The sequence below is a fragment of the Nuphar pumila genome, chromosome 3 (assembly GCF_984573655.1).
Source record: "Nuphar pumila chromosome 3, dmNupPumi1.hap1.1, whole genome shotgun sequence".
Lineage (NCBI taxonomy): Eukaryota > Viridiplantae > Streptophyta > Magnoliopsida > Nymphaeales > Nymphaeaceae > Nuphar > Nuphar pumila.
In genome coordinates, this window is record NC_143251.1 from 117,323,708 (window position 1) to 117,347,672 (window position 23,965).

Below are 23,965 nucleotides of genomic sequence, written 5' to 3' on the forward strand. Positions count from 1 at the left end.
AACTTGAGGGAGGGTATTAGAATATGGAGTATGGATTGGATATGGATCCGATAAATAAATGATCCATATCCAATCACGTGTTTTGTTTCCATTGTACTCTAATGTAACATGTGTTACTAATGAGGGGCATTTTTGTCCTTGTAAGGTTATTGTAACCCTATTAAGAGTAATGTAGCATTATTGCAGTTGCCAAGGGAAAACAGGGGCAGCTGATTCCCAAATATCGAGTTCTCTCTCCTCTCTCTCTCTCCCCTCTTTCTCTCTCTCACACCGATTCCTTGATTATTTTAAGAGTTCTTTCACCGAGCCCCCCCTCTCACTCTGTTGTTGGGTCGGCAGGGGAGGGGCTGAGCCCCCTCTGCTCCCTCTGTTTTCGGCATGGGAGGGGCCGCCCCCCCCCCCCCCCCCCCCTCGCTCTCTTGTTGGGTCAGCAGGGGAGGGGTTGAGCCCCCCTGCTCCCTCTGTTTTCGGCAGGGGAGGGTCCGATCCCCCCCTCTCGCTCTCTTGTTGGGTCGGCAGGGGAGGGGCCGAGCCCCTCGCCCCTCTGGTTCTCTTGTTGGGTTGGCAGGGGAGGGGCTGAGCCCCCCCTGCTCCCTTTGTTTTCGGCAGGGGAGGGGCTGAGCCCCCTCTGCTCCCTCTGTTTTCGGCATGGGAGGGGCCGCCCCCCCCCCCTCGCTCTCTTGTTGGGTCAGCAGGGGAGGGGTTGAGCCCCCCTGCTCCCTCTGTTTTCGGCAGGGGAGGGTCCGATCCCCCCCTCTCGCTCTCTTGTTGGGTCGGCAGGGGAGGGGCCGAGCCCCTCGCCCCTCTGGTTCTCTTGTTGGGTTGGCAGGGGAGGGGCTGAGCCCCCCCTGCTCCCTCTGTTTTCGGCAGGGGAGGGGCCGAGCCCCCCCTCTCGCTCTCTTGTTGGGTCTGAGGGGTGGGGTTGAGCCCCCCTGCTCCCTTTGTTTTCGGCAGGGAAGGGGCTGAGCCCCCCCTACTCCCTCTGTTTTCGACAGGGGAGGGGGTCGAGCCCCCATCTATGCTCTCTGTTTTTGGCAAGGGAGGGGCTGAGTCCCTCCTTGTTTTTGGCAGGGGAGGGGCAAATCCACTTTCCTTGGTGATTTTATATCAAGATAATGTCAGTCTGTATAATTGATTTAAAATTTTGAATGTATTTTTTTTGTTTTTTCTGGATAAAAATGACGGATAAAGGGAAAGGACTTGCGTCATCCTCATCCCAACATGTGAGTTCTGCTGCTGGTTTTGTTGATAGTTGCAATGTGATTGATGATGTGGGGCCACTATGGGTACACGTAGATAAACTTGCAAAAACTAGAGAAGGAGGTGGTGGAAACAAAAGATTTCGATGCAAGATCTGCGAAAGAGATTTTGTTAGGTCTTACACAAGAGTGAAGACTCATTTGTTGAAGATACCAGAACATGACTTTTCTGCTTGCAGAAAAGTTGATGAGGCAATGCGAAGACAATACAAGAAGAATATGAGAAGAGAATGGCAATGGCCGATTCTTGTGCAGTTAGTGTGCCATTTGCAAGCCATCAAGAAGATGCTGAAAAAAAAAGAAAAGTCAATGTAGGAGGTAGAGGAACGATACAAGCATCATTTAATATATATGGAAGAGAAGAATTGGATAGAAAAGTTGGGAGGTATTTTTATTTTGCTTCACTCCCATTTAATGCGGCTAGAAATCCTTATTGGAAGGATTTAGTAACATCTTTGGCAAATTGTAATTTGAGTGATTATATGCTTCCAAGTTCAGAAAAAATACGAACCACACTTCTTGCAGAAGAGAGGACAAATGTGGAGAGGTTGCTGGAGATTAAAAAATATTCATGGGAGCAAAATGGAGTTTCTATTGTGTCTGATGGATGGACATATATTCAAAGGCGTCCATTAATCAATTTCATTGCTTGTTCGCTTAGTGACCCAATATTCTTGAAAGCTGTTGATGTATCTGGAGAATATAAAAATGCAGAGTATTTGAAGCGATTGTTTATAAAAGTGATAAAAGAAGTGGGTGATCAGAATGTAATACAAATCGTTACAGACAACGCTTCAGTTTGTAAAAGTGCAGCGTTGAGTTTGGAGGGTGAGTACCCTCATATTTTTTGGACTCCCTGTGTAGCACACAACTTAAATCTAGCCCTAAAGAGCATCTGCAACCTCAAAGAAGAAGAAAATTCACAAGCATATGTTTTATGTTCATGGATTGAAGATTTAGAAAGAAATGTCAAAAGCATTAGGAATTTTGTTGTTAACCACCATTTTGCTAATGCTATATTTAATAGGCATTCTGACTTGAAATTATTGAAGGTCGCTGAAACACGTTTTGCGTCCATCATTGTGATGGTGGAGAGGATTAAAAAAGTGAAGAATACTTTGGTTAGCATGGTGACTGATGAAAATTGAAATATCAAAGCTCAAGAAATTAAGAAATTCATTTTTGATGATGAGTTTTGGGATAGAGTGGTATACTTCCTTCAATTTACGGAACCTATTTGGGAAATGTTAAGAGAAGTTGATAAGGATGAGCCCATTCTTCGAAGAGTTTATGAAATGTGGGATAATATGATTGAAAAAGTACAAGTTGTAGTTTTCAAGCATGAAGAAAAAAATTCTGAATTGGATGATTCAGAATTTTTTAACCATATTCATTCAATTTTAGTCAGAAGATGAGATAAGATCAACACTCATTTGCCTTTCATGACACATTCTCTTAATCCAAAATATTATGCAAATAAGTGGCAGACTGGTGGTATTGTTCGTGTCCCTCCAAATTTAGACCCAGAGCTATCAAGACATAGAAATATGTGTATGACGACTTTTTCCAGAAGCATATCTTCTACATCAAGTCATACAAGAGTTTGGAAAATTTTCATCTTCGAGATTACATGGACCGACATTATTCGCGAGAGAAGAAGATAATATAGATCCTATCACTTGGTGGTCATCATTTGGATTAGAAACACCTCTTCTCCAACGTCTTGCATTAAGATTGCTATCGTAGCCTGCTAGTTTATCTTGTTGTGAAAGAAATTGGAGCACATATTCTCAAATCCATAACATGAAGAGAAATAAACTCACCAGCAAGCGTGCAAATGATTTAGTATATGTTCATTCAAATTTTCGATTTCTTTCGCGAAGCAATGATGAATACAAGTACTAATTTGCTCTCTTAGTTATTTGATTATTTCTTAGTTTTCATTTAAATATACTTGTATTGTATTTAACATTTTCAAATTGGGTTTGTAACGCAGACAAGGAACATCCAAATTTTGGGATGTAAACCTAGAAGAGTGTGACTTCGAGGGAGAGCATGATTTCCACATAACAAACATGGATTTAGCTGAGCTCAATATTCATTCTAATGATACATTTGATGATAAAGAAGAAAATTATTAACGTCCATTACTTCATCAGGATATACTTTGGTATGTAATTTAGTTCTTTTATGCTTTACTTATTTGATTGATATTTAGGTTGATTTATGTAATTGCTTTACTTATTTGATTGATAATTTGATATTTAGGTTGATATACTGCATGCATGATGAATGATATTATGACAATGTTAAATGTTAAATGTTAAACTGTTAAAACTTCAAAATTATATATATATATATATATATATATATATAAATTTTTTTTTACATTTTTGCCCCTGCCGCACCCCCGCACCTGGGTTTTTTGGAAGTGCCGCATCACCGCACCCGCACCCACACCCATGTGACATAGCTACTGAGTTATTTGGAGAGGGGATAGGTTGGTTGTTGACATTCCATTTTTAGTTATCTGTGGATGAGCTGAAATAAACTTTTGTTATGATTATATTTAACAAAAAATATGTTAAAAATGACACTCATTAAGATATAATAAAGTTTTCACAGATGTTATGCTTTGACCTCTAGCATGAAGCCTCCAAAGGATAGGTTGCCTAGTGCATTAGCTATACTAGAAGGAATATGTTTCCAACTTCAGCTGATGCAATTAAAGAATTTTGGTTATGCCTTTACACCGGTGGAAGTTTGGATGTAGCTCTCTTTTGGAAAACTTGGTTGAAGGTGAGAACATATTGAAGAAGAGTTCAAAGAGGTGCTTCGGTGATACAAAGTTGTTTCGTGTCCTTTTTAAACCGTGGAATGATGACGATCTTAGTAATACTTTAAGGATGCAATTATCTTTGATATCTATAAGCTTGAGTGGTTGTGGGAGTTGAAGGTAAAAAAATCCTGGTTGGCTTGAGGTGGGTGTGCATTTGTGTCAATCTCCATTTTTTGCTCTCATTAGTATGGCAATGTAGATTTTTTTGAATGAATAAATTTTCTTGGAAAAACAGTTGACATGCTTATATATTATAATAAAAAATTGAAAAAACAGTTGACATGCTTATATATTATAATAAAATTTTGAAAAAACAGAAGTAAAGATAGTATGAATATATTAGTAGTTAAAAAAGGAAAACTAAAAAACTATTAGGGTCGCTATAGGTGTTGGTATCTAAGGGCATCGGAGGCGGTTTGCTGAATCTCCAATGCCTTTTACTGTTCGAGGGGCAGTTAATGAAGAGGGAGAACAAAATGGGATGGATTTGGCAATGCTAAATCCTCCCCGTTTTCGTTTTTGACAAAAAAAACCAATAGTGACTTCCTCAGTTTTCTGGTTTGATCATCTTCTTTTCTAATTCCTATTTCTCTGCTCTTGAGCTCATTTCCTTGGTCATCTCTCTCTTCAATGCTAACAACCCTGAGAACCTTCATTTGATTGGATGATGTGAAGGGATATAATTCATGCATATCAGTACAAATAGGTAAACACACATGTATTTGCCTTATTTGTAAGGGCATTTCTATACTCTATCCTAATAGGTTATTGTTGGTAAAGATAGGTCATTCTTGTCCACTTATAAGAGGGTTTTAAAGAAGGGGTGTGACTCTTATAGTTGATTGTATCTTTATCATTCTGAAGTATGAATTTTCATGGTTTCCCTCCTTCGCTCCCATTGTTTTATCTATGCTTTTTCATTTGATTATCATGTTTGAATATGGTATGAGAACCGTTTTCTTATGTTGGAGGAGCATCTGATTGTCGCAAAGAGGAGATGAAAGCTTTGTTTGTGTATCGGGATTTGTTAAGTGTTGATGTCATGATTGAACTCGTTTTGGGTTGGGGTTTAAACCTATGTCACAGCCCTTCCTCTCTCTCTCTCTATCACTCAATCCATCTCTCTCTTTACCCTCTCTCAAAACAGGGTGCTGTGTTTTTGAGAGAGAGGCTCACGCCTCTTTATAAAAGAACTAGGACTCCGATCTCGAGAGGGAACACCCCTTTTCAGAAGTAGAAAGAGTGCTAGTACCTTAAGGAAATAGAGTCTTTCTATTCCAATATATATATATTAATACTTATTTATCCTAACCCATATGGATCTTGGATCTTGGCCTAATGGGTCCAAGATCCATATTAGAATCCATTTAACTTCTGCCACTTATCGATTCCACTACAATTGGATATTGGATCTTGACCCAAAGGGTCCAAGATCCATATCCGGATCCATCCTTCCTCATATGGATCTTGGATCTTGACCCAAATGGTCCAAGATCCATATCTTGTTAACCACATTATATTATATATTAAATCAATTTAATAATAAAAAATATATTTATTTAATAAAGATAACATTTATTACATTTTAAATTAATAAAAAAATCATGAGATATTACACAAGAACTGACTTGGGCATGCACAAACACTGAAGACCTTTTGTGGGCATTTCCAAGGAATTCCTGCAGAGCCCAGTGAGAAGGAAATTACACATAATTGAAAATGAAAATGCATGATGTGTAGGAAAAATTAATCATATGGCACTTTAGGGGCCATGTCCTACTGAAAATGAAGAGGAAACATGTACCTGTTTGTATATGGCTTCACAAGGAAGGAACCTTGGCTTTCATCTTAATGTCTTATTTTTCATGGTGTTATTGTTTTTTATAGCTAACAATGTGTAGTTGAAACCTTTTACCATCTTGTCTCTGGATTTTTTAGTACTTGCATGGATTTATGTTTCTGTTTGTATATCCTTCGTATTTGTTATCTATCTTTCATTTTTTCTTTCCACTTTATAATTGTTAGTGCAGGTTGAAATTTATCAACCAAGAAACAGGTCTCTGAACGAGTATCAACTTCAATGCTGGTTGAAAGATATATATTTCCCCTATATTCAGGTTGATTTGACTAACATCTTTTTCCCAGAAAAGAACTTTTCTGCAAGTGTTTGCATCTTCTAAAGTAGTTTATATTTTTGGAATGGAGTAAAAAATAAAGAAGTTTATGTTATTTGTCAATCAATGTCACTTTTTTCTATTTATCCAATATTTTTAGTTACAGAGCAGATGGATACTTCTGTTACTGTTGCACAATTGTATCCAAAACACCTTTTCCCTTTGTACCAATTTATTTGCTTTGTGTTTGAACAGAACTTCTATTAGATGTGTTCATCTGGGTATACAGTTTCACATAATCAAGTTCTGGCATTTTGTTTGCTAATAATTCTTGCTCATTTTGCAGTGTGATGATATACTCTCAACAATGGGGACAACCACATCTATAGAGTTTGAGGTCTTGCTTCCCTTTCCCAATTTACTTCTCGGGATATTCTTCATCCTTTTTGGTTTTACATTCAGAATGTTTGCTTGCTTTGTACATGTTTAACAAGATTAGACTTTTGATGTGAAACTTGTAGCGGAAGTTATTGTTTGTGGTTGTTTTTTAATTTGCAGGATATAGGTTGTCCATGGTGGAGTGATGGAAATTGCACTTTATAGAGACTAAAATCTGATGTCCGTCTACATGGATTATCATGTTTTCTAGTGTTCATTGTTGTTTGTTAGGTTGTAATTCGTGAACAGTTTGATGTTGACTTGGTTGATTTTCATGGCATGCAAAGATCTAAATTGGGGTTTTTTGTCATTTAAAACTTGAGGCTAATGTCAATGCATATATTAGTTGGGTGCATTGCATCTGAATATTTCAGATTGGCTGTTTGTATTTAATTCCAGAAGGTATATAGTTTTTTGTTTAGTGAAATTCCAGAAGGTATATAGATGCCTATTACTAATTGTAAATTAAAAAGTATATCTTGGTACTAGCTAGTGTTAAAATAGGCATATATGCAATCATATATATGTATATGTATATGAAGTCAATACAGTCTTGTAATTTGTATTGCCTCTCAAGGGCATTTTGTTCTTTTTCATATTTGTAATAGGTACTGTTCATTAAGGACAGTTTTGGCTTTTTACTTTTGTCTTTTTTGTTTTGAGCATGGGATCTATCGTCAAAAGACCATAGAGTCGTTAGGAGCATTCCAACGACTCTATTGGGAGCTCCCCAAGGCCCAGTACTTGTATATATAAGGGCTGCTTGCTTCTTGTGTTTTATGGTTTTCTAAGCTTATTGGTGATCAATATGAAATATATTTTTTATTTTTGTGTTCTTATTAGGCTCCTTGTAGCCATTGCTTGCACTTGTGTGGCTTTGTATTGCCCTTGACATTTGTATTGTCCCTTAGAGGACTTGTATTTGTGCATGTGCACATTATATTTGCTTTTCGCTTGATTCATTACATGGTATCAGAGCGAAGGAACCTTGGAATGAATTGTTCATGGTGATCAAGTAAACGTGTGCTCGTGAAGATTGTGGTGGTTGTGTTCTTAACCACCTTATCTCTCTCTCTTTTATTCCTATGCTTCACAATGGAACATGAAGCAATGATAAATCTCTCTTTTAAACTCAATTGTACCAACTACATGATGTGGGCATCCGCTCTGGAGAATAATTTCAAGGGAAAGAAGCTACGGGGATATGTGATACGGGGATATGTGATGAGCACTATTCCCGAGCCTTAACTAAAGCTAACCAAACTTGAAGGAGGAGAAGAAAAGCTCTTGAAGGATATGCTCGAATAAAGGCTATTTGTGATTACTAATTCAAGGTAGAAGATTGAGAGAGTAACCATGCTACGATTCTTGCATGGTTTATGAAAAATGTTGAAATTAAAATATGTGCCAACATTCCCAAATTTAGAAAGGCAAATGCGGCATGATTATTTATGAAAGACATGTATACCCTAAAAGATCTTGCAAGACAATACTTCCAAACAAGGGCACTCGAGTGTCTGAGACTTTTTAAGTGCCTTATCCCTTCTATGGGAGTTAGCACTTTTAGAGACTAAGTGGGTTGCCATCGAAGATGTGGATCTTATGCGTGAACAAATGAAAATAGATCATTTTTTCAAATTTTTTTTCGAAATTCAAACAAGATCATATATTCTCCATAGATCGTCTCCTCTACCTCCAGAAGACGTGGTTGTCGAAATACGCCAAGAAAAAGGTCGTCTTGGTAGGACTAAGTTAGGGGATGAAGTGTTGGCGGTGTCTAGGCCCAACAACTATAATATCATGTGTTTTTATATTATGATAGACTTAGAAATTCTAAAAAAATTAGCTATGTTGTATAAACATTGGTAAAACCCTCGATGTTAGGTTATGACATGAGTATGGGCTTGGCTCAGGTCACTTCGGCAAGACCTAAATGAGCCAACTAAAAGGTGATAAAAACTTTTATTTTCAACCTTTAAAATCAAGTGAAATTCGGGTTAAATTCAGGCAAAATTCGGGGCCAAAATTCAAATTATATATCGATAGATGCGCCTCAAAATTCTGAGTTCAACGATATTTGATTTTTCTAAATTTGGGTTATGGTTGGCCCGAAAATTGTATTTTTTAAAAAAGGTCCGCTTCGATGGGTCCGGTCTGGATTGGATCGGACCGGATCTGATCCATGTGATCCAAGTTAATATGGATTTGGACTCTGTCCAAGACCCATATTAATTAGGATTTGATCCCGCTCAGGATCCAAATCAGTATCCAAAATCCAGATCCAACGAAATTAAAGTTTTAAAATCAATATAAAGGTTTAATTTGAAGATATTTAATGTTAAAAAGGCTCCCCGAGGGATAAGGCCCCCTCTGGAATTTTTTGGGTAATTTGTAAATAGTAAATAATAAATAATAAATAATAAATAATAAATAATTTAAATATTAAAATTAATAAATTTCGAAATTTACAAGATAAGGAGCAGTTGGGGTTTCTAGAGGGGGTGTCACCCTCTAGAAGAGTCCATTGTTACTATAGAAAAAAGGGGGTAAGTAATTAGAAAAAGAAAGAGTTAGAAAAGCCAAAAATGAAGTTGAGAAAAATTAGGAAAGTGGGATTGGAGATAGAATTTTACATGGAAACTCTATCTCCAGCCCCCCCATATGAGAAACCCTAGAGGGGGCGTCACCCTCTAGGGGCTCTCCATTATAAAGCTTCAAAAGAAAGAAAGAAAGAAAGAAAGAAAGAAAGAAAGAGAGAGAGAGAGAGAGAGAGAGAGAGAGAGAGAGAGAGAGAGAGAGAGAGAGAGAGAGAGAGAGAGAGAGAGAGAGAGAGAACTTTCTTCCTCTCTGGCCATCCGAAACTTTTTTCGGTCATTTCGAGCTTCAAAATGGTACGGGTTTATCTTTTGATTCGGATGGAGAAAAAGAACCTAAATCAGATTTAGGTGATATTTTTGAAGGAAACCATGAATTTGATTTGGTTTCCCTTGTTCAACTTATACAAAAAAATTGATATATGCTTGGCTGGAAATGTGTATTTCAGATTTAAACCCTTTTCTCATTGCAAAAGCATGTTTTATTTATGATCAATGCACATATATATATATGTGTGTGTGTGTGTGTGTGTGTGTGTGTGTGTGTGTGAATATATATAATAGTAAGTGGGGCTTTTGATGAGCCCTTTCGACTGCAGTCGACTGGGCAGAGTTAACGCCGATCCTTTTTGCGGTTCAGTTTTGTCCTACTCTAGTATTCGAAAGTGAGAATTGTTAATGTTGATTTCCAGAATTTGCTGTAACATTGTTTGCTATTGAGAAGTTCTGATATCCTTGTGAACATATTTGAATGTTTTCATATCCTGTTCATGAACCGAATGCAGTTGATGTCTCCATTGAATTAGCATGAGGACTATTGGAGCAATTTTCTATTTGTGCCATGCTGAATGTTGTTAGTGTTTGTTCGTTGTTTACCAAAAAAATCTATTGATGCTGGAGAGAATGTGTTCATTGATAAAAAGAAAAATAGTTAATCTGTGTCATTTCTTTTTCCTGTCGTGTTAACTTAAGGAAATTTAATTTATTTCACTCTTGTAGCAGTTCAGAAAACCTGAGGTTTGTGAACATTTTATCTGCTGATTTTTGGCGTATCTTGTGCTCATGCCTTTGTTTCTGGTTCAGTTAGATGTGTATCCTGAAAAATTCAGACAAGCATCTATAAGTAAGCTTTTCATCAACTGTTAACCTTCATACTCAAACATGTTAAGTGACTGCATTCTTCTGGTTCATTCAATATATATTCTTACACGGTTTAAGAAAAAAAATGGGGGGAGGGCTTTTGTGAAGCCCTGCTGACTGCATCGACTGGGTAGATCTTAATAGGTGTTAAGCCCAGCCGACCTGCAGTCTCCTAGGCAGTTTCTAAGACTGTTTAGCCCACCGACTGTATCAGCTGGGCAGATTAACACCCTGCTGAGCCCAACCGACTGCATCGGCTGGGTAATTTAAAAAAAAATAAATATGCTTGTTAATGTCCAGATTTACATGTTGATGTGTATGCATGATAAGTGTTCAGATTTACATATGTTAAATGCTCATGTTTATGTCCTGATTTACATGTGTTAAAGGTTCAAATTTATACGTGTTGAATGCATAGATTTATACATGTTTAATATTCAGATTCGTTAGTTTGCCCATGTCCAGATTATGCATTTTTATGACTGGACTGTTATGCATATTTTCATATGGTTTTTAGGTGTGCTTCTATGTAATTGCTGGAAATATTTTCATGTGACCACCAGTGCTGTCCCGTGTGTGGGCAGCATGGTTCCGGGCTCGGTAACTATATGTTATGATCGAGTTGCCCGATTTTGACAAAAGTAATGGTTGTGATCATGCAAATCTGACACAATAATGATGGTATAGATGTGCCTTGAATGAAACAAGGTACAATGAAACAATAGTGAAACAAACGCAATGCCAACAAAGGGCTTTAATAAACTCACTTAAGGTTGGTCACTAATGAACCAAATACAATCTCAAAAGAGATAAAAATACCAAACAACACAAGAGGCATACAAGCCTATGAGATGGAAAAAAATTCTAGAGAAAACCCTCAAATGCTTCTAAAAGCATTGAGGAATAACAAGGGAGAGCCTCACTCCAGCACATGGGTCCAACAGTCATTATTATGACTGTTGTGCCCAACAGTCATATTTTGACTGTATGACTGTTGTGCACAACAGTCATAAATATGAGTGTTGGGCAGTTTATTTGAAAAATGCTAAATTACATTTCAGTCTCTAGTGGACTGTACTATATAATAAAAGACAAAAATACTCTTATCGGGTATTTGAATACAATTTTATTTTTAACACTCTTCCTCAAACTTATGGGGAAATCACCAAAAGTTTGCTAAGAAGATACAGAAATTGAGGCAGTGGAAGAGCTTTGGTGAAGAAGTCTGCAATCTGAAACTCGGACTGAACATATGGCAATGTAATAGTCTTATTCAAATATTCTTCGCGAACATAGTGACAATCCATCTCAATGTGTTTTGTTCACTCGTGAAATGTGTGATTGTTGGCTATATAGATGACACTTTTATTATCACAACATAGCTTTGAAAGTTGTGAGACATTAACACCCATGTCGGAAAGTAGTGCTTTCATCCACACAACTTCAGTGGTTGTGGTAGCCATTGCCCTGTACTCAGCTTCTGTAGAGGATAAAGATATTTTCTGTTATTTTTTGCATTGCCAAGAAATGAGAGAATAACCTAAAAACACACAAAAGCCTGTAGTTGAGTGACGGTTATTGGGATCTCCTCCCCAGTCAGAATCAATGTAAGAAATAAGACTTAAAGATGAGGAAGAGGATAAGAATAGTCCTTTAGATATAGTATTCTTGATGTATCGAACTATTCTTAATACTGCACTCATGTGGACGGTTGTGGGCGCATGTTGAAATTCACTTGCAGAATGTACGACATGCGCAATAGCTGACCTTGTAATGGACAGGTACATCAACGATCCAATAAGTTGTCGATAAAGGGTTGGATCATCTAATAATACTCCATCTTCAGCTCGCATTTTCACATTTATTACTTCAGGAGTATCAACATATTTTGTGTCAGTGATTCCTGAACGCTCAACAATATCAGCTGCAAACTTGATTTGATATAAAATGTATCATCTTGGTGAGTAGGCTACTTCAATTCCTAAAAACTATCTCAAAAAACCAAGATCAGTCATATCAAACGATTTTTAAGCAAAATTTTAATATCTTCAATTTCTTTTTGATCATTCCCTGTGATGATCATATCATCAACATACATAAGAAGAATGATCAATGAGGTACCTGTAGATCTCACAAAAAGAGCAGTGTCAGTGTAACAAGATTTAAATCCAACTTTTAATATCGTACCACTGAACCGATCATACCATGCTTTAGGGGCTTGTTTAAGCCCGTATAGGGTTTTTTGAAGACGAAGGACCATGCCTTTTTCAATATTCAAACCAGGGGGAGGATCCATGCATACTTCTTCATTTAAATTTTCATTCAAGAATGCATTTTTAACATCTAACTGATATATCGATCATTTTTGAATAGATGCTATAGCAACTAGAGTTGTAACTGTAGTCATACGAGCTACTGGGGCAAAGGTCTCTTCATAATCTATACCATATTGTTGAGAATATCCTTTTGCAACAAGTCTTGCTTTATATCTCTCAAGAGACCCGTTACTTTTTGTTTTAATTTTAAACACCCGTCTACACCCTATTGTCTTCTTTCCGATAGGAAGAGGTTGAATTGCCCAAGTGTGAGCCTTGTGTAATGCATCTAATTCAATTTTCATGGCTTCAACCCATTCGTTTATATTTTTGGCTTCGTTATAATTGGATGGTTCGTGATAGGAATGAATGGCTAAAAGACATGCCCTGTAGTTTGGTAAGAAGGATTCGTATGAGACAAACCTACTTGGAGGCCTATGTGTTCGTTCTGACCTTCTAACACTAGTTTCTTCAGTATTTGTTAGTTGATTATATCTGTCAAGGGCACATGGATGCTCCCCTGTATTTCATCTAGAGTATTGAAGAAGATCTTGAGATGGTTCACTACTTGAGTCATTAATAGACTCAAAGGTTTCAATATCATTACTAATACCTTTATTGGGTAACAAATCAAATAAGAAAACATACTTGGATTCTTCCTTAGGAACTTCAAAATCAAATCCATTGTCATTTTCTAGAAAGGTAACATTTCTAGAAACACAGAGTTTATCATTTGTTTTATCATAACATCGATATCCTTTTTGATTATCAGCATAACCAAGAAAGACACATTTTATGGCTTTAGGAGAGAGTTTGCTATATTTTTCAAGAAGCACGAAGCATATACAACCAAATGCCCTTAGCCTTTCTAAATCAGGGAAAATTTTAAAGAGTTTTTCAATAGGAGACTTGTTTTCCAAAGTTTGAGAAGGCATTCTAATTATTAGATAGACTGTAGTTAGGGCAACTTCAACCTAAAATTGATTTGGAACTTCTTTTGAAATAAGTAGAGTTCTAGTAGTTTCAATGATATGACGAGTTTGAATGATATAACGATGTTTTCTTTCAGAAATCCCATTTTGTTGAGGTGTCCTAGGGCATGATTTTTGATGCACAATTCCATGATTTTTTAGATATAATTGAAATTCATTTGAAAGAAACTCTCCCCAAAGTCGGAGCGGAAGACTTTAATATTTGTTTTAAATTGATTTTTAACTAGATTGTGAAAGTTTTTAAAACATGAAAAAACTTTGGATTTGAGTTTTAGAAAGTAAATCCAAGTATGTCTACTAAAATCATCTATAAATGTAACATAGTACGAATAGCCACCTTTTGACATAACAGGGGCGGGACCCCACACATCCGAATGCATTAATTCAAAAATTTTATGTGTCATAGAGGTTCTAGACCCAAAAGGTATCATTTGCATTTTGCCAAGTATACAATCTTCACATACAAATTTTTTATCTTCACAATTTTTTTCCGAAAATGGAAAAAGAGATAATTTGGATATACTTGGGTGTCCTAATCTTTTATCCCAAAGATCTATATTAATGTCTTTGACATCATTACAAAACGAGTATTTTGGTAAACACAGGAAATCCATGTAGTAAAGGTCTCCTCGTCTATGGCCTTGTCCAATCAGCTTCCCTGACTGGAGATCCTGCACCCAACACGCCTTAGATGAGAAGAATACTTTACCACCATAGTCAGCAATTTGAGAGACCGAAAAAAGATTTAAATCCAGTTTGGGAATGACTCTCACTTTTGGAACAAAGATTTTGTTTGAAATATCATCCAGTTTTCCTAAGCTTTTGACTTTTAAAGAGGTACCATCGGCAATTGACACACATGAGAAATATGATTTAGTGCAATCGGATAATAGAGAGTCATTATGAGTCATGTGGAAAGAAGCACCTGAGTCTAGAATCCAAGAGGTCTTACCTGGAGGAGACGAGGAAGAGATGACAGCTCCGGATGTAGAAGGTGTAGCCTTAAGAAGTTGTGAGACAACTTCTGCTATTTGAGCAAGATTTAATTCATTGAAGCTGCCCCCTTTTCTTGATTCTTGAGGTTCTTCAGTTAAGACGACCACCTTTTTAAATTTGGGACATTCTAGTCTTATATGTCTGGGTTCCTTACAATGATGACAAATAATTTTTCCTCTGTATCCTCGCTTGTATCATCCTCCATTGTGTCCTTCCCCGTTGAACTTCTTCTCAAAGTGAGGTGGTTTATATGTTTTCACAAAATTGCCGGGTCTTGCCATGGCAAGGACCTCATCATTGGACTTGTGCATTCCAAGTCTTGTCTCTTCTTGACAAATTTGAGCAAGGGCCTCACTTATAGAAGGAGAAGTGGTCCTGTGAAGTAAGGAAGATCTTACTTGCTCAAATTCCGGTCGAAGGCCATAAAGAAAGGAGAAAAGATTTTCTCTTTCGATTTGGGTCCTTCTCATATCAATATCCGAACCTTTCCATTTTGGTTCCAACACGGCTAATTCATCCCAAATAGGAGATAAAATACCGTAAAAATCTCTTACACTTTTATCTCCTTGTTTTGAATTACGTACCTTGTCTTGGAGATAATAAAGTCTAGCCATATCCTTTTGGATAAAGGTGCTTCTTAGAAAGCTTCATGCGTCACATGCCTTCTTGAATTTGATGATATTGGTGGTAATCTTGAACTCCATGGTATTCATAAGCCATGAGAGTATTTGTGCATTGCTTGCCTCCCAATCTTCCAATTTATTTTGGTATTCTTTCAAGGTTTTTTTTTTTTCTTCTTCGGACAAGGCTTTGACTTGATCTCCTTCTCTTCTAGTCAATTTGAGTTGTGGTTCAGTAGTAGAAGCACTAACAAAACCCCACAAATTTTTTCCTTTGGTATGATTCTCCATATCCGTCGCCCACATCGAGTAGTTGTCTCATTGAGTTTGTAGGTGATGACGGTGGCAGACTCTCTTTCTCCCATAATGAATACTTGAGTTTAGAATGGAGGAGTTAGAGAATGATCAATGATCGAAGAACACTTCCTTCACGAGATTCTCCTTCTTTTAAGTGCCTAGCTCTCATACCATCTAATGAAACAAGGTACAATGAAACAATAGTGAAACAAACACAATGCCAACTGTAGAAGGAAGCAGCCACCTGTGTAGAGAGAGAGAGAGAGAGAGAGAGAGAGAGAGACGACTGCACAGAAACTTACTTTCGTTATTTTTCAAGTAGGGCTTCTCTCTATTATTAAATAGAGAGAGACTAAAAGACCAAATTACAACTAAGTCCTTATGAAAACAAAAATTCAAAACACCTCTAATATAAAAGAACTTTAACCTAAAAACCACCTATTCTCAACACTCCCCCTCAAGCTGGAGCATAGATATCAATCATGCTCTGCTTTTCACAACATTTTGAGAAATTTGGCCTAGCAAGAGGCTTTGTAAACATATCTGCAACTTGGTCTTCCGACTTTAGGTATTTGGTAGTGATATGACCAGCTTGAATCATATCTCTTACATAGTGGCAATCAACCTCAATGTGCTTTGTTCTCTCATGAAAGACACGATTGTTTGCTATATATGTCGCCGCTTTGTTATCGCACATCATGGACATTGGAGAGGAAAACTTCACCTGAAGATCATGAAGAACAGTGCGAACCCACATCAATTCAGCAGCTGTTTGGGCCATAGCTTGATATTCTGATTCTGCACTCGACCTGGAAACCACATTTTGTTTCTTACTTCTCCACGAAATCAAGTTGTCTCCCAAAAACACACAGAATCTTATGGTAGATTTTCTATCTACTACAGATCCAACATAGTCAGCATCAGAACAGGCTACTTGTTAAAATATATGTAATACCTATATATATATATATATATATATATATATATAAAATATAGTTCTCATTCACTACCCGATAAGGGGTAGTTTTGTAATCTCGCCCAATAGGGGCATTTTTGACTTGTTCCTTTTCTTCTTTTTTCTTTTTTCTTTTTCTATTTTTTCCTTTTTCTTTTTTGTCTTTTTTATTTCTTTTTGTGCATTTAATGCACAGCCATTGGGGGCCCCAACAAAGAGTCGTTGGGCCCCCAACGGTAACAATTGTGACCGTTGGGAGCCCAACGACTCCTTGTTGGGACTCCCAATGGTCCCTCTCTCTTGCTTTTCTCTAACTCTCCCTCACTCCTCTCTTGCCTATAAATAAGTGGGGTCTCCCCCTTTGTAATGTGTGGCTTCTTCAAGCCCTTTTGTGCATTTATAAGATTTTATGCTTTCTAGCCATTATTGGCTTTTGTGTATGTCTTCTTTTGGACTTGTTCTTTGATTTCTATGTGTGAATGTCCATTGTAGGACATACATTTCTTTTCCACATATTTCCTTACATGGTATCAGAGCCTTGGTTGTGCTCTTGATTCATATTGCTAGTTGTCTTGTTTTATCTCTCTTTGTTTGTCCTCCATTCTTGATTATATAATGGAAGGAGAACAAAAGATTGATCTCTCCTTCAAGCTCAATGGTACTAACTACATGATGTGGGCCGCCGCCATGGAGAACAACCTCAAAGGTAAAAAGCTTTGGGGATACGTTATGGGCACCATTAGGGAACCTCAACTTCAACTTACGAAAATTGATGGTGATCAAGAAAAAGCTGTAGAAGGAAATGCTCGCATGAAAGCTATTGAAGATCACCAATCCAAGGTAGAAGATTGGGAAAGTAAGCATGCAAAAATTCTTACATGGTTCATGAACAACGTGGAGTTAAAGATTTGCGCCAACATTGCTAAATTCCGCCTAGCAAATGAAGCATGGTTCTTTATGAAAGGTATGTATACCCAAAAAGACCTTGCTCGTCAATTCTTCATCCAAGAAAAAATTCGTACCATTAAGCAAGGTGAAATGAGTGTAAGAGATTACTATAGCACTCTTGGCCCTTTGTGGGATGAGCTATCCCTTCTTGAACCCAAATGGGTATCAAGTGAAGATGTTGAAATGAGGAGAAAACAAATGGAGAAAGAACACTTTTTCCAATTTTTACATGGGCTTAGGCCCGAATATGAACAAGTTAGGTCCTCCCTCCTTCATAGATCCAAACCACTTCCATTGGAAGATGCCATAGCCGAAATATGCCAAAAAGAAACACGTCTTGGCATGATTAAAGGAGGAGATGAAGTTCTTGCCGTGTCTAAACCCGGCAATCATATGAAGGCATATAAGCCTCCACACTTTGGGAGGCAAAATAACTATAATGGCAATTATAGGAAAGCCATTTGCCATCATTGTCAAGAACCGGGTCATATAAGACCTAATTGTCCAAAGATAAATGAACCTCCAAAAGGTAAAGTTGCTATTATTGAAGAAATCCCAAAAAAGCAACAAACTATATGTATCCAAAGATGTTACATTTTTAGAAAATGAGAACGTTTTTGAGAAAAATAAAGATATTGATGAAAGCGAATATGCTTTCTTATTTGATCTTCTCTCTCAAGAAGATGTGACTCCTCACGAAGAGGATGTTCCTAATGATTTAGAGGATACTCCTCTTAGTAATGTTGAAAATGCAAGTAATGATGTTGAAAATAGGTCCATTCAAACCTATGCTAGGCGTGGTCAAGAAACTCCCATTAGCGCTTTAGAAAAATATTCTCAAAATTCCAACATAGAAGAAACCTCTTTAAGGAGATCTAGCCGGATCTCCAATCCTCCTAATAGGTTTGTTTCCTATGAGTCCCTAACACCTAAATATAGGGCATGCCTAATTGCATTACACTCTTATCATGAACCGTCACACTATAATGAAGCCAAAAACATTCCTCAATGGGTTGAAGCCATGAAACTTGAACTTAGTGCCCTTGAAAAGGCTAAAACCTGAGAAATAACATCATTACCCACTGGAAAGAAGTCTATTGGATGTAGATGGGTCTTCAAAATTAAAACTAAAAGTGATGGGTCATTAGAACGTTATAAAGCTAGGTTGGTAGCCAAAGGATATGCTCAAGAGTACGGAATAGACTATGAAGAAACCTTTGCTCCTGTAGCTAGAATGACTAGTGTTAGGACTCTTATTGCGGTTGCATCCGTTAAAAAATGGCCTATCTATCAATTGGATGTTAAGAACGCATTTCTTAATGGCGAACTAAGTGAAGAGGTCTATATGGATCCTCCACCAGGAGTATCTATTGGTGAAAACAAAATTCTTAAACTAAAAAAGACACTATATGGGTTAAAACAAGCTCCGAAAGCTTGGCATGACAAATTTAGTACTGTAATGACTAGCTTAAATTTTCGTTCATGTTATACTGACACTGCGTTATTTGTGAAAAGTGCAGGGTCCTCTGTAGTTATTCTACTACTATATGTTGATGATATGATCATCACTGGAAGTGATGAGCAAGGAATCCATGATATTAAGAAAATTTTAAAAGAAAATTTTGACATGTCTGACCTTGGTTTCTTAAGATATTTTCTAGGTATTGAAGTTGCATATTCACCTCGAGGGTACATCCTCTCTCAGATGAAACTTGCTGCTGACATCTGTGCCAAGTCTGGAATTTCGGATGATAAGAAGACAGAAACCCCTGAGGTTATCAATGCAAAGCTGAGACTGGAAGATGGGACACTTCTTGAGAATCCTACTCCCTACCGTCAACTCGTTGGGTCTCTGACATACTTATCCATCACTCGGCCAGACATAGCTCATGCAGTTCACTCCGTCAGTCAGTTTCAACATGCACCTACAACTGTGCACATGAGTGCAGTCTTAAGAATTGTCAGATATATTAAAAACACCATAACTAAGGGAGTTTTTCTTTCCTCTTCATCATCCCTTGATTTAATTGCTTATACAGATGCTGATTGGGGAGGAAATCCCAATGATAAAGTCTCAACCACTGGTTTTTGTGTTTTCCTAGGTGACTCTATGATTTCTTGGAGATGCAAGAAGCAGCATAAAGTATCATTGTCCTCAACTGAAGCGGAATATCGTGCAATGACCACTACAACCATGGAGCTTGTGTGGCTTAGAAGTCTCCTCTGTGATATGGGCATCGTCATCTCAATTCCTTTGAAGATGTGTTGCGATAACAAGAGTGCTATCTATATTGCAAGCAACCACACCTTCCACGAGCGTACTAAACACATTGAGATGGATTGCCACTATGTTCGAGATGAATACCTAAAAGGAACCATAGCACTGCCCTATGTCACATCCGAGTACCAGTTGGCGGACTTTTTACCAAAGCTCTTGCTGCTCCTCGTTTCATGTTTCTTCTCAACAAGCTTTCCGTTGTATCCCCGTAAAGCTTGAGGGAGGGTGTTAAAATATATGTAATACCTATATTTATATATCTATATATATATATAATATAGTTCTCATTCACTACTCGATAAGGGGTAGTTTTGTAATCTCGCCCAATAGGGGCATTTTAGACTTTTTCCTTTTCTTCTTTTTTCCTTTTTCTTTTTCTATTTTTTCCTTTTTCTTTTTTGTCTTTTTTATTTCTTTTTGTGCATTTAATGCACAGCCATTGGGGGCCCCAACAAAGAGTCGTTGGGCCCCCAACGGTCACAATTGTGACCGTTGGGAGCCCAACGACTCCTTGTTGGGACTCCCAATGGTCCCTCTCTCTTGCTTTTCTCTAACTCTCCCTCACTCCTCTCTTGCCTATAAATAAGTGGGGTCTCCCCCTTTGTAATGTGTGGCTTCTTCAAGCCCTTTTGTGCATTTATAAGATTTTACGCTTTCTAGCCATTATTGGCTTTTGTGTATGTCCTCTTTTGGACTTGTTCTTTGATTTCTATGTGTGAATGTCCATTGTAGGACATACATTTCTTTTCCGCATATTTCCTTACACTACTATCTCCAGAGTTCCACATTTCCTGAACCATAACCCCTTTCCAGGAGAGGATTTTAGATATCTAAGAATCATTATGGCTGCATTCCAGTGTACCTCAGTTGGTTTGTCCAAAAACTGGCTAACTTTACTTACTGCTAAAGCAATATCTGGCCTGGTCACCGTTACATATAATAGCTTCCCTACTAGGGAGCGATAGCTTTTGCTATCAACTGGTTTTGACCCTTTTTCAAACAACTGAACTTTATGGTCCATGGGAATATTTGTTGGTTTAGCTCCCAACATGCCCGTTTCCTTTAATAAGTCAAGAACATACTTCCGTTGAGACAAAACCATCCCTTCACAACTCCTAGCAACTTCTATACCCAGAAAATACCTGAGTGAACCAAGGTCTTTTGTAACAAAGTGTTTTTGAAGATGAGCCTTTGTGGCTTCAATAGCTTTCACATTATCTCCTCTAAGAATGATGTCATCCACATATACCACCATAACAACTATGCCAGAGTTAGTTTTCTTTATAAATAGTGTATGATCTGCTGCTAATCTATTAAAGCCAAAGCTTGACATCACTTCAAACAACTTTTTAAACCATGCACAAGGACTTTGTTTCAAGCCATAAATCACCTTTCTCAATCTACACACTTTCTGACACTCCCACAGCAACGGAGAGAACAAGACGGATGGTACCCATCCGTGCAACAAGAGAAAAAGTTTCAAAGAAGTCAATACCATATGTCTGAGTATACCCTTTCGCTACTAATCTGGCCTTGTACCTTTCAATAGAACCATCAGATTTGTACTTTATTGTATATACCCATTTACATCCAACAATGTCAGCATCTGCTAGGGAATCAACTAGATCCCATGTATGCTGAGATACTAAAACACACCTTCTGACACTCCCCCTTAACCTCGAATCCTGGAGGTTGTTGCATGTAAGCGGTCTCAGATAAATCCCCATATAGAAATGCATTTTTCACATCTAATTGGTACAAGCTCCAACCATGTTGAACAGCTACTGAGAGAACAAGACGAATGGTACCCATCCGTGCAACAGGAGAAAAGGTTTCAAAGAAATCAACACCATATGTCTGAGTATACCCTTTGGCTATTAATCTGGCCTTGTACCTTTCAAGAGAACCATCAGATTTGTACTTTATTGTATATAGCCATTTACACCCAACAATATCAGCATCTGCTGGGGAATCAACTAGATCCCATGTATGCTGAGATATTAAAGCATCCATTTCTTCTTGCATAGCCAGCTTCCAGCGATTATCAAGCTCTGCCTGCTGATAGTTCAAAGGAATAGTTTCAGCAGATAAGGCTGAAATAAAAGACTTCATCTGATTTCCAATTCTGGCATCGAAGACAAAATGAGATATGGGATATACGGTACATTGTCGTGTCCCCTTTCGTAGAGCAATAGGCCTGTTATCATCATCCTGAAGATCACTGTTGTCAGTAGAACTTACCTCAGGAGAAGAAGAAGATGAAGGCTCTTGCGGAAGTGGAGCTCTACGCACATATACCAATGGAGGATTATTAAATCTGGAAGTGGATGGAGTTTGGTTCGGTAATGATGGCACAGATTCCAAAGGAAAAGGAGGTATAGGTAATGGAAATGACTCAGCTGGATCAACCTGCAGCGGAGAACCGGAACTAGAGTAATATGTAGAGGATTCTAAGAAAGATACATCCGCACTGACATACTCTCGGCGAGAAATAGGATCATAACATCGGTAGCCCTTTTGATTTTTTGGATAACCTATAAATATGCATTTTTGTAGCTTGAGCGGCTAATTTATCACGGTCAGGGCCAAGTTTGTATACAAAACAAACACATCCAAATATTTTTGGTGAGAAAGAAAAAAGTGGGGCATTAGGTTTTAGGATATGTAATGGAATTTGATCACCCACAGAAGACCAAGACATGCGGTTGATCAGATAGCAAGCAGTGGTAATCGCATCACCCCAGTATAACGCAGGAACATTGGATTGATTCATAATGGTCCTGGCAACATCAAGCAGGTGCCGATGTTTTCGCTCAGCCACCCCATTTTGTTGAGATGAATAGGCACAAGAAGTTTGGGGTTAGATGCCATGATCTTGGTAAAATTGTAACAAACTTTTTGATTTAAACTCGAGAGCATTATCAGCGCGAACAATCTTGACAGTAGATTCAAACTGAGTTTTTATTTCAAGAATTAGGGATTTGATAATACTTGGAACTTCAGATCGTTCCTTTATTAAAAATACCCATGACAATTTAGAGAAATCATCAACAATAACAAGATAATAACGACACTGAGTCCTAGTAGGAATCTTACTAGGACCCCATACTGCATGAAGAAGTTCAAAAACTTTATTACTAGACAAACTCTGACTCGAAGGGAACGAACTTCGTTGATGCTTGCCCAACTGACATGCTTCACACTGAAATGATGTGGTGGAAGGAATCTGAGGAAAGACCGACCGAAGCTTTGACAATGAAGGATGACCAAGACGACGATGCCACTGAACAGGACTGAATGAATGTTCCACTGCAGCATGAACAGAACCCATTGGATGATGTAGGTAGTAAATTCCATTTTCTTCATAGCCTCCACCAATCTTCTTCCCCGTCAGCAAATCCTGAAAATGACAACCCATTGGATCAAATATTACTCTATAGTTTTGTTCTTTTATAAGGCAACTAACAGAGAGTAAACTTTGAGGAAAGTTTGGAGCATGAAGAGCATTTTTCAACTATAATGAGGAGGATATAAAAATATTTCCCTGACCAACAACCGGGGAGGAGCTCCCATCGGCTAATGAGACTCCAAGCTGAGCCTTAATATCCTTTAGATCTGAAAAAACATGTGAATTTCCACACAAATGTCTGGATGCACCAGAGTCAATAACCCACTTACTATCAGTCGGATGAAAATGATTTCTGGTTGAATAGGCAACACCAGCTACAGGAGGAGTGGAACTCAAAGGACGAAGAGCTATCAACTCATCATATTCAGCACTACTGAGGGTAATACTACGGTCACTTGCAGAGATATTCTCCTGTACATTTGTTTTCTCGATAGTAGTAACATTTGCTTTAGGAGCATATGACTTTGATGAAGAAGAGGTTGGTCGACCTTGCTTATCCCAGCAACGATCTTCTAAATGTCCAGATTTTCCACAGAATGTACATTGAAGCTTTCCTCTGCCTCCCATACCACGTCCACGACCTCGTCCTTTGATATTTTGAGTATTTCAACGCCCATAACCATATGAGACAACAGGAGCAGATGACTGAGTCACAGGCTGAGATTGTGGAAGAGAGATCGCAAGTCTACTGAGACGATTGTATGCATCAGCAAGAGTAGGAACATCTGATCCAGTCAACATTTGGACTTTTGCAACAGAAAATTCTGAAGA

At 37.9% G+C, this 23,965-nt stretch overlaps 1 protein-coding gene across 1 annotated transcript in view; it reads left to right on the forward strand.

Moving 5' to 3' along the window:
* GMI1 (gamma-irradiation and mitomycin c induced 1) overlaps window positions 1-23,965 on the forward strand; it is a 143,741-nt gene that overhangs the window by 58,442 nt on the left and 61,334 nt on the right. Inside the window, exons 11-12 of the mRNA XM_090000911.1 lie at window positions 6,129-6,215; window positions 6,559-6,609. Coding sequence (XP_089857037.1) covers window positions 6,129-6,215; window positions 6,559-6,609 — 138 coding nt within the window. The remainder of the gene's footprint in view (window positions 1-6,128; window positions 6,216-6,558; window positions 6,610-23,965) is intronic.